The sequence below is a fragment of the Natrix helvetica genome, assembly GCF_964273705.1.
Source record: "Natrix helvetica genome assembly, chromosome: 2".
Taxonomy (NCBI): Eukaryota; Metazoa; Chordata; class Lepidosauria; order Squamata; family Natricidae; genus Natrix; species Natrix helvetica.
The window spans coordinates 242,592,579-242,605,120 of NC_138552.1; the positions used below are offsets into that span (position 1 = coordinate 242,592,579).

Sequence of the window (12,542 nt, forward strand, 5' to 3'; positions counted from 1 at the left end):
GGGAAGCCAGTTTCACTTAACAACCCTGTTAGTAACAACTACAGTGATTCACTTAACAACTGTGGCAAGAAAGGTTGTAAAATGAGGCGAAACTCACTTAACAAATGTCTCACTTAATGAAATGTTGGCCTCAATTATGGTCGTAAGTCAAGGACTACCTGTACTTGGTTCATAAAGAGAAAAGGAAAATGCTTTACCTGGTCATTTGTTTCTGCCTTATGTCCAAGCATCCCAAAATATGTTATTGATGAGATTTAATGATGAAAAAAAGGAATCTGGACATGAGTGAAATACTCTACGTGCAAAAAGAACATCTTGATACAAAAAGAACTTTTTAAGAAACTAGATATTATGATTCCTCAGTACTCATAGCAATTGATATGAATTCATGCTACCCATCTCAAAAGAAGTGGATTAATAAATGATACTGTATATATGGAAACAAAGTGGCCTTCTGTGTGAGGGAGAATCTGTTCCTGCCAATGTATTGGCATAGCTCCATGAAAAGGAATTTAAGTCTCTACTAGTTACCCAGAAAACGTGAATAGTTTTGTTTAATAATGAAGACTTGGTTTAAAAATTCACATGCAACTTGATAATTAAAAGAGATCTACCTTTCTGTAAAAGATTACTCTTTTTTTAAAGCTTGGTGTAAGGGATCCCTTGGGGAAAAATAGCAGAGAATGATAGTGCATGCTTTGAGAGTACAGCTAGATACACAGCTTCCCTGTATTAAAAATCAAAACCTATCATTTTAAACATTTGTATTTTGCAGGTTGCTTTGACAATCACAAACAGAGAACCGATAGCAATACTCTGAATCTTAAATGTCTTCAGAGAATAGAGGAAAGGGTATATACTAAGTTATAAGTGAAGCAGCATGTATCTCCCTGTTTCCCATTGGTTGTTTATGCAACATCAATACAACACTTTAGAAGCCAAATTACTAAACAAGCTGCCAATTAGGTTTGCAGTCAGCTGGATAGATTAGTAGCTAAGAGAAGCAGTTACAAGATTTTCATCTCTTGAGCCAATTACTCAAGTGAATTACCATCCACAGAGCACCTTGGGAATTTAAGACAGAAAGACTTTTTCAGCTATGATAGGCATAAGTGAGACCCAGGATAAATTTAGAGTTGTCAGATTATGTAGATTGGCCAAGGAGGCAAAAAAATGTCCACCTACAAGAAGACGTAAAGTATTTAGGATTTAGAAGTGCTGGAAAAGAAAATAAGTGTGCAAATTTGGTTAAATTTATGTATGTTAAAGTTATAAAGGGAGGCAATCTGAACCAAAATTGATCCAGCATAGTATAGAATTCTGCTATGGTAAAATGTTTAATTTATGTTCTTTTACATGTATTTACCATTAAAAGTTTTAAATAAGTAAGATCAGACAATAAAGAAAAAGAAAGCGAAACTATTTACTACTACAACTTTCATAATGACCTTTAACTGGGTGAAACAGTGCATCTTAGGGCAATTATTCTGAACTAAAGTATCTCAAATGGGCTAATTTACAGAATATATCCAAAAAGCAGGACGGGGGATTAAAATCTGGAAAAGTTGTGGCTGCTTCAGTGCTGCTGGCTGCTGCTGTACTGTTGCTGTGGCCATGGGAGCTTCATTGTCAATGTTCCATGGCAGTTTCCCAGTCAATTTCACAATCCCTGACTCCCCCATCCAGCAGCATCCATTTCCCTGCCTCCTGAGAGGGAAGGAAAGGGAAAAAAGGAAGGAAAGGGAAAGAGGAACAGCCGTGTACCCATCATGGCCCAAGCCACCCACTGCATACTTCCTCAACCTGTGTGTCAACTTCCCCAACTCATGTTGCTCTCCCTTCATGCCTTCCCCAACCCATACAGTACTTCTTGCACACCCCCATACATACACCCTTCCTGACCCACACCTGTGTGCCTTCCTTGACCCATACGATACCTCTTCAGAACACCCACCCACCCCCGTCCTAACTCTTCCCAACCTATATCATCCCCAACCGGCACAACAGGTCTTACACATCACTGTGACCCCTGTTCATTGTTCTTGTCCTGCACCTTTCCCTGCACACCCTATTTGATCCATGAGGGATCTCTTACACAACCCCATGACTCTCAGTCACCCTTCTTTACCTGCACCCCCACTGTAGCTCCTGACCCACACAGTATCTCACACACACTGGAACATTTCCTGACCTGCACCACCCATCTGCACTGCATCTCTGGTGTCCGCTCATACCCCTTGCAACCTATACTACATCTTTCATGCACCCCACATGCCATTCCTGACTCTACAACTTGCTCCCTCCCCCTTAGCAGCAGCCACTTACCTGCCTCCTGACCTTGGACTTGCAGCTTTCTCCTGGCTTCCCCACTGACTTTCTCCCTACAAGCTTCCTAGAGGCAAAGTAAATGGAGAAGCCAGCACAATTTTGAGGAAGCAAAGGAAGGAGAAAGGAAGTGATGGGGGGGGGAGGTAAAGGAAAGAAAAGGGGAACAAGAGGAGGGGAAGGGAAAGGAAAAGCTTCCCTGTCAGCTTCCCACAAAGAAACTCAATGGGGAAGTTGGCAGGAAGTCAAAAGTTGCTCTTAACTTCAGCTGCTGTTTTTCCCACCAAAAGTCATTCTGTTTCTCTGCTCAGGTAAGGAAATGATGATTAAATGATGACTCAATGGGGTATGGGTTGTCTAGTTGCTTACAAAGCTTCAGTCCTAAAAGTATGCAGATCCTACTTTACTGCAGTAGTTTCTCCTGAGTTCAAGAAGCTGACTATAGATTCATCCTGTTAGACAATCAGACAATCAGTTATACTGAATAATTAAAAACTACTTCTTGGGAGCTGAGAACTGTATATCAAATCTGTACTCTGATTTTTTTTTCACATATGGAAGGGTATTTGTATAGATCTGGTATTGCTATTTCTGTGACATACACTTGAATTATTTAAAAGCAAAACATATTCCTTTCCAAATTAATTATTTTATTCATATACTTGTTAATCACTTAAAGTGTTCTTAATTAATAGATGCCCTAATCTAATAATAAAATGAAGTGTACAAATATATATATATAAAACTGTCTAGCCATGAAATATATGTATATAGTACATGAAAGTAATAATTATTTCTTTCTAAAAATGAAAATATCTAAATCAAACATTATATCCCATGAAAATGGCATTTTCTCCCAATCCTGAATCTTTTAAATGCATTCAATATAATGTTTTTTTCTAAAAAGCATAATCCTGTAAATTGTATTCCTATGGCCTAGGAATACAGAATTTACAACCCATCCTGAGTGAGTTTTTCTTCCTGGTAAACATAGTTTGAATGGCAGCATCAATCTTCTGTTAAACATCAAGCAGGATAAATTTTATTACAGTCATGAAAGGGAAGATTTTTTTCAATCGTAGTGTTAGGAGTTAAAGATTCACACATATTGAAAATGACATTTTTACTTAATTGAGGCCAGTTCTGTATTCATCTGGTTTTCAAAAGTCCATTTAAAAGTACCCTTTAAAAACAGAGAAATCAAAAGCTATAAATGTTAGAAAATACTTTGTATATTGAAGCATAGTCAATACTTCTGACATTCTTTTCAGTTTAGGACCTATTGAAATTCTCCAACTATTAAAATATTCTCACCATTTTTAAATACTACGTGGTTATAAAGTCTGAACTTCAACAAGCTGCTGTATCCTAAAATGATTAAACAGATGTGAAGTCTATAGCAGCATTAGACCTCTGATCTGATTTTAGCATACAGATGGAATTAAATTAATTCATAGCAAACCCTGTAAAATAAAGGGTATGGAACTGAATGCTAGTGCTCTGTTTAACCAGAATGTACCTGTACCAACAGCTGTTGAGAAAAATTGCATGCCTTAATTTTCATAGAAATCTACCTTTAATGAGATCACATTATTTTGAAATAAAAATTAAATTGCAAATTTGTTTTCTTTTTGCCCCCTTTTTCTCTTTTTAAGGAGTTCCCCTGATTTATTACATATAGACTATAGAATGTTTCATTTATCCCACATTGCAAATAATATTTAAGCTATGCAACACTTCGATACCTAAGCAGTGTTTCAGAGTTCACAAGCACACAAGCATCTGTCTGCAACTCTGTAAAGTAACCACATAATCCCAAGAAAACTGCAGCCGTGAAAGGATTGCAGACATATGGAACTTTTCTGCCTTATACACTTCAAAGCATCTTTTCAGAATTGAAATGCTATATAGATTTAACATATCAATTGAAATGGGTGCGATAGAGGCGTATCATTAAAAATACTATCTGTATTTCTACTTCTATTACTGAAGTTTAGTTTCTGTAATTTATATAAATCTTTCAAGCTTTTGGCTGTGAGGAGTCCCAAAGGTGCTTTTTCAAGAGTCAATCGGACTTTCTGGTTTTTCTTCTTTGAAGACATACTGGTTTTTGTTCTTTGAAGATGTTTCACTTCTGTTCAAAGAAGCTTCTTCTTCAGCTTTGAAGAAGCTTCTCGGATGAGAAGCGAAACATCTTCAAAGAACAAAAACCAGGAAGTCCAATTGCCTCTTGAAAAAGCACCTTTGGGGCAACCATCACCTGGATGAATCTCCATAGACATTCGGCTGTAAGTAGTGTTTAACAAAATTACATCATGCAATCACATTGTCACATTCATATAATGCATTTTCTTTGAAATAAGGAAGGAAATCCGCCTATACTATTTTCAAATTAGCATTCATTCTTATGTGATTGTACTGATTAATGTTGCATATTCCTTTTTGTCTCAGGGTTTATTGGTGAAAATGCTCAGCCAATCTCAGACAGCAACATTGGGAATCGGATGCTCCAAAGCATGGGCTGGACACCTGGCACAGGCCTTGGGCCAGATGGCAAAGGGATAGCCGAACCAATCCGGGCAATCCAGAGGCCAAAGGGACTTGGACTTGGATTCAGCTGACAGAAAGAAAATCCAACTGCTGGTTCAGACATCAACAAAACTAATTTGAACTTTGAATATCTGAAAGCATTCTAATTTGTTGCCAAAACATCCAGTGATTCTTACTGTAATTTTTTTAATAGAGAGGCTCCATTGATTTCTGTTAAAGCTGCTTGGGACCAGTCATTAAGACAGGCCTAATCTTTGAATCCTGCGTGTGTAATAATGATCATCTTTTAAATTGTACCTTTTTAAAAAATTGTCTGTGGTCTTAATTAGTTACGTTGTCAAAGATTCAAAGAAATGATTAAATTCTTCTCCCACTTTTTAAAAGCCTTGCCAACACCGTACATAAACTCATTAGCCTTTGCTGGTTTTAACATAGGCCTTTTACTCTGGAAAGTTGCTTTGTTACTAAGGCTCCTTGTCTGGGAAGCATTTTGCTGCATTTCTCACATTCATTCCAAAAAGTTGTAGTGGTTAGTATAAAAGAAAGTCTGGTTGCAGAATTTTTTTTTTCAATAAGAGGCAAAAATAGAATAGGAAAAGAGACCAGAGTTTACCTTTTGAATTGAAATGCACAAAATGCTTTGAGCTAAAGGCAGCATATGACTCTTTAGATGAGGTTAACTGTGTCATTTTTTTTACATGGGTGTGATAAATGTAATGAATGTTAACAGGGTAAGGGGTTTCAATTGTTCTGTGGCACAGAATATTTTTATGCTATAGATATCTGTCTCTCCACAGATGCCCCCAGCCCATAGTCCAAAACATATTGGGCAAAGCCTAAATTAAATTGTGTATATACAATTAAATTAATTACATACAAGTAATACGACCTTCTATTTATTTATTACTTCTCACCTTTGGGCATGATCATTGTGATTGCAACAGGTGCTACATTAAATTTGGGGGGGTGGAGGTCACATTTAGCCCTCAGACTCTATACAGCTTTGATTCAATTGGGTCTTCTAAATGGTTCAGTATTATGCAATCTTTCTAGATCAGTATAAATCACTTCTTGCTTCAAAATGTGCAATTTTGCATGAGAAATGCAAAATGACAAATGATTAATTTGTCATCCAACATTTATAGCAGGTAACTCGATTCTCTTTTCTTATTCACACGCCCTCCAAGTACAATTTTAAACGTTTTTTAAAACTTTCTTTTCTGGTGTCTTAGCTTGTATTCTTTCTAAAATAAAGATTTCAAACCTACTGTCACCTTTTACCATATCACTGTCCGGCTAACTTGACTGTCTAACTTGAGGGGATGGATTTAAAATGGGACCATATTATCTAGAGTCCATCCGTGGTAGTTTGAGGAATTTCTGTAATTGACAAACGGTGCCTACTAGTGAGAAGGAAGACTTCCCAGGCACAATTTTTTTTTTAAAGCAGCAAAGGGAATAGTAAAACAGACAACCTTTTGATAAAGATTAACAATATTATACTTAATCTTTGGACTTGTCATTGTGCTGACATCTCAAATTCATTAAAGAGGACTTCCATCAATGCATTAATGATGTGTTCTAATTATTATGCTAGAATGGCATATCTGCTCCCCAAACTAATTGCCCTTTGAATTCATTAAAATACTCCTACCAGAATATGATCATAAGCAGTTCCCGGGTTAAGAACATCCGACTTAGAAGGAACTTGTACTTATGAATGAGTTGCCATAAAGCCTATTATATTAAAAAAAATTAAGTTAAATGCAGTGATTAATAATTATGAACTCATGTGCTACTTTGTGATGCTCTTGAAAACTGCGGCTTCAACAGTTCGTTGTCTTAAGGAAGGAAATCACTTTGTCTTTTTTTAAAAATTTTTTATTGGTTTTTACAAGTATTTTGGGTGAAAGGGTACATAAGTATGGAGAAAAATTTTGACAGCTACATCATACGGAAGGTGGTGCTCCCCCGGGATCTTACATCTCTCTCTTATTTTTATATATATCAAAATATCATTATTACATACATATTAGCAGTTAAAGTTTACCTCAAATTCTTTAACATCTTCAATCATTTACTTTATATCACTTCTAACCATTTCATTGCATCAACAATTGCAATGTACTTTTAATTCACTTCTGTGACCTCCTCATTGCTGCCTCCTCTCCCCTGTCTGTTGGCAGAGCCATGGCCCCTCCCCCTTTCATATCTTGCGTACTGTCTCTTGTTCCGTCTAGGAGAGTCTTGTGTTTTTCCATGAAGGCTTCCGCCTCCATCACTGTATTAATTCTCACTCTACCAGAAATCACTTTGTCATTAGTGCTGTGTTTAGTGTATAACTTTTTATTTGGCTTTAATTTTTCTCTTTTTTACCTTTGTAACCATGCCTCCAAAGTGTAAGTCTGCTAAAAGTACTGAAGATGCATCAAAGAAAAGGCAAACAATCATGAGAGAAAATAAAGTGTCAATAATAAAGTGATCAGAAAGAGATGAAAGACCACCGATCAGAAAAGCATTAGGCTACAATCTGTCAATGATCAGAACAATTTTGAAAGATAAAGTGGAACTAATGGAGCATTGAAAAACCCTGCCTTCATGGAAACTACAATTGTTACTAAACAATACAGTTATTTAATCATTGAAAGGCTATTGATAATTTGGTTTGATGATCAAAATCAGAGTAATACACCTATTATTTTGGCAAAAACGGGGCCGTTTTTGGCAAAAATGGAACATGCAGAGGGTTTGGGAGGCCTGCAGAGTGCTCCTGGGGGCTGGGGAGGGCAAAAATGGGACATGGTTCGGAAATGGGCCCACTTTTCATGAAAATGGGATGTGCGGAGGGTTTGGGAGGCCTGCAGAGTGCTCCTGGGAGCCAGGGAGGGCAAAAACCTGATGCCCGGAGGCCAAAAACTATTTTTTGCTTGTTTTCCTCTTCGAAATCTTATACTTCACTGCATCTTATAGTCCTAAAAATATGGTACATATAAGAATTCTGATATAAGTATAGACATGTTCATGGCTTTAGAACTTTTTTCAAGATCTTCATTGTTACTTACCAAGTGCTCCTCTGCAGTGCATTTATTAGGTGTTGGTTCTTTTACTGTTGACTGTCATTCCTAAAAAAAAACCAGAAGCTGTCTACCACTTCATTATCTTCATTTTCATTTCTAAGGCTGATTGGTATACCTGTCATTAGTTTAGCCTTTATATATAACCTTATTCCCATTTTTTTCATTGTGCTCCTTAACTTTCATTGTTAGATAATTTGCATTTTCAGCAATCAGAGTAATGTTGTCAGAGTAGCATTGCCATAGTGTGGTTGGAATCTTTACTGATTCTTCTGTTACTTTTTTGTAGATATTCAATTGCATCAATTGCTGTAGCTTTCTAGCTTGGTACTGACCAGTGTGCTGATTTAATCATTTCCTAATATTAAGAGGGTTGTTTTTTTTTCCAAATAGGAAAAATCTTCTAAAGTATCTTAGATGTTGATACCTCTACTGCACAGAATTTCAGTATACTTCTATCTCTGTCTGGTCTTTTTTGAATTAGTTACTATCTCTCCATTGGTGTTCTTCAATACCACTTCAAGGTTAGAACCTCTTTATGAGTTCAGGGAACTTTTGGAACACTCATTTTTCAAAGGCTGTTTTCAATGTCTTTAGAAATTTATTGTAATACTGTTTCTTGTCTCTTCTAGCAGGGCTCTGAAATTATTTGTTAAATTCCTCCCTGAAATTGTTGCTTTGGCTTCTCTTGGAAATTTTCATTTATTCTGACATTATCAGCAATACTATAATAGACCTGATCAGGAACTCAACTCCACTGGAAAACTAAAACTATATTTATGGTGATTAGTTATATCAAAAGAATCTTGTGAGTCCAATTGTGCTCCTCTTTCTTCTTATATTTAAGTCAGGTAGGTAGGCATCTAACATTTAAAATTGCTTCAGTCCCTTTTGCCTAGGTAGCAGTTCCTGCATATCTCTGCCAAGGTTATATACCTTATTCTCTACAAATACCCAATTTGTTTTCTTCTTTTTAAATTTCTTTTCACATTCATTTTTATTTTTTCCTTTATTTCATCCCAATTGACTCTTCTTCCTATCATTGGGGTTCAGGACTTCAAAATAATTTGAGCATTCTCCTTGAAATTGGTGGGTATATATTCAAGATTGGAGTAACTGGTTTTGCTTTTCCATTTTAGCTGACCTGCCAGCCAGTCAACTCCTGGCCACATTTTTGCTGTTATTACTGAGCTTTTCCACTTCCTTGTACTATTAATACACTCAATTTGATTCCTATACAGTTCATTTGATGATGTGCATTTTTATAGGTGTCATTTTGATTGTTGGAAGAATGCTATAACAATGACAAAGTCATCAAATTTGTAGAAAATGATAAATTGTTCTCTTTATTTATGTTTCCTAGACCATCTTGTCTAATTACATTTTCCTCTTTACTATTTCCAAATTTGGAAAAATGTTCCCATGTTCTGTTAGTTGACTTGACCATGAAATTCATTAACTATACTTCTGCATTATTGATTGGTGCATAAATCTGGATAATCATATTAGAGAGTTGTCTGGAAAATCTAATAGATATTTAATCATTGACTTCATTTTATCCCAGTACTGCCATTTCTTCTTGATTTTTCTGCCCTGAGTATGATCTTCTCATTTAAAGGATCCAAATCTGGTCTATTTGAATACACTAATGCCTAAGATATCAATATGTGGCTGATGCGTTTAATCTTCCTTTGTGTTGAGCTTTTCATGTTCATGATCTCATGTTCCCTTTTCCTGCTGTAATTTTTTTTTTTGGCACCTTAGATTTCTATTTCTTTCATGCCAACTTCAACAACTAGATATTGTAAGGTTTACTTGCATCACAAACACCATTCATATCCTGAAATATTCTAAGCAATTTGTTCAGAGGGGTCCATCAATTGACACTATATCACAATTTTTATATAGATTGCTGCCTAATATAGGTACCCACTTGCTTTAGTTGGATAGCTTTCATGCCTTGGCTGACCCTGCTGGGAACTCTTGGTATATATCCCAAGCATTCTTCACTCATCCATCCCCAGAACACCCCCACCATAATAAGGCAGCATATCTGAATATGTGGGGAAAGAGTTCAATGGAAGAAAAACAAGTGGCTAATGCACCCCCCTATCTTTATATTAAGACACTTGTCACTTATGTCATTTCAGTAAATTACAATCAGACGAGGTATGGGTAAGCTTGTGTTTCCAGTGAAGAAAACAGATAGCAAGGAATCATACAATATAGATACACCCTTGAAATTTCAAGCATTATGAAATGATTTTGATAAAGTTTCATTCTCCCCAGGTAAAATATGCGTAGAGTAGGTCTGCAAATGTGTGTATCCGATATGCTTTGCTGTTAACATTTGCTTTGTAAAAGTTACTTTCCCTACAAGCCTAACATGACAACCCTCTGGGCATATGAAGAAAAAAGAATGTCAAGCAGCTGTAAAGTTTCTTTTTTTGTTCCCTGGAAAAAACTGTTCCTTTGCACTTTCAGTTTATGCTGTCTCTTGTTTTCATCTTTCCCTCACCAAAATGCAGAAAACCTGAAGATGAGGTAGAAAGAAACCTTAGGTCTTGTTCAGACTGTACTTCTGATGAAAAAAATATCCAGATCAGAAGATTCAGCCGGTTTGGACTGGTTCTGGGCAACCGATCGTGGAAGTTTTGAGTAGCTTGAACAACTGGCAAATATGACCTCTGGTTGCCCCAGCCATTCCCTGTCCTATATTCCCTTGTTTTTAGCTCAGGTGATTCGCGCGTGGATTGCCATGCCTCAGCTGAGCTAAACAATAGCTCAGCTCACCAGCGCTGACACCGAAGGCTGTGTTTGAGTGCTGCATGTATGTGCGTGCAAAGCTCACTTTCATAGAACCAGTAGGAAAAGATTTGGAATCCCACCGCTGATCCAGATACGTTTTCCTTAATCACCATTGCAGTTGTTTATTTCAGTAAAGATGACATGGCCTTAGAAAAATACTGAAGTTGGCAAGAACACTATCACCCCAAATTTAATGTACCTGCCTTTGAAAGTGGAGTTGTAAGCCAAAAATCCAAAGAACCATATTACCGTACTTGGAATACCCATTTTTATAATCTATTTCTATACTTCTATACTAAATAGAAATATAGTTAATATCCATACTAAATAGTTTTCCATGCTTCTTTCAACCATATTACTGATGATATCACTGACAAGGTTGGAACTTCCTTTTGTTATCTTCATCTTTCAAAAATACACCAATCAGCAGATACCTTGTCACTCTGAATCCATTACAGGAAAAAAACAGTAATGGTTGGTGGGAAATGGGAAACCGAACACCAAAAGGGGTAAAGAATGCAACAGGATAAAAACAGAAGGTAGTTCTAACATACATTACATGGAAAAATACATTTTTGTTTTCTTAGTTGTTGCAATATTATTTACATTTTGAGATTGTGTGTGTGTATGTGTGTGTAAAATATTTTCTCGTTGTATATAGTTAACCTATGGAAACCCCCAAAATCAGATGTGAAGATAGCCCCCAGTTTAGTCTCAAAGAAAAGTAGGGAAAAAAACATGGGGATTAAGATACCAGCAGCTACTAATCTCTGTTGCACATCATATAACAATCAGTATGTCTTAAATACTAGTTGCTAGAAAGCAACAGTGGAAACAGCCTAACTTTTCATCATCTATGATGTAAACAACTAGGATGCGTTTAGCCTGCTCAAGAACAATTAGATATTCTTATCTAACCAGAAGTTTTTCAAATATTTTGCAAATAAATTAATAATATAGGCATGTTATTTTTTAAAAAAACAAAAGGCATTTGGATTATAGGTGTCAGGATCTCAAGCAAGTATTTAAGTTGCATCTCATTTTTTTTAGCAATTTGGTATAAAACAAACACAGGTGGTCCTTGACTTACAACCATAACTGAGCCCAAAATTTATGTTGCTAAGTGAGTTTTATTATTTTCCTTGCCACATTTGTTAGGTGAATCACTGCAGTTGTTAAATTATTACACCCTTAAGTGAATTTGTCTTCCCCATTGACTTCACTTGTCAGGTCACAAAAGGTTATCATGTGACCCCAGGACACTATAACCGTCATAAATATGAACCAGTTGTCAAGCACCCAAATGTAAATCACATAACCGAGAGAGTGCTGCAATGGCCATGGATGTAAAAATGGCCATAAGTCTTTTTTTGAGTGATATTTTAACTTTCAATGGTCCCTAAATGAACTGTTGTAAATTAAGGACTTCCTGTATCCATCTACAATGAAGATTGTTCTTTCTACCAGCATATTTTAAACAGCTGAATGGCTTAGCTATGCAAGAGTATTTTTTTAGCAACAATTGTTTGTTGTTCTGGTATATGGCCAATTGCATCCTATAACCTCAGAACCTCAGAGCCAGCACAGTTCACTTCCAGAATGTCTATTAGTTTAGATTACTTCTTAGCAACTCTTTCTCTCATACTAGTTTATGGAGAAAAGAAAACTTTAGCTGTGTAAATCTCTTTCTGAATCCAAACAATGTTTACATACCAGACAATGGCATGTAAATCCAACATTTACACACCATTCGAAAGAGACAAAAAAAACCTAGGGAGAAAACAA

At 36.3% G+C, this 12,542-nt stretch overlaps 1 protein-coding gene across 5 annotated transcripts in view; it reads left to right on the forward strand.

Annotated features, from left to right (window-relative positions):
- GPATCH2 (G-patch domain containing 2) overlaps positions 1–6,315 on the forward strand; it is a 103,874-nt gene extending 97,559 nt beyond the window's left edge. For 4 of the 5 annotated variants that reach the window (XM_081942683.1, XM_081942682.1, XM_081942684.1 and 1 more), the window contains exon 10: positions 4,777–6,315. In XM_081942683.1, the coding sequence (XP_081798809.1) occupies positions 4,777–4,946 (170 nt within the window). In that variant the 3' untranslated portion in view covers positions 4,947–6,315. The remainder of the gene's footprint in view (positions 1–4,776) is intronic. The other variant, XR_014174507.1, reaches the window with a different exon arrangement.
- Positions 6,316–12,542: the final 6,227 nt, after the last annotated feature.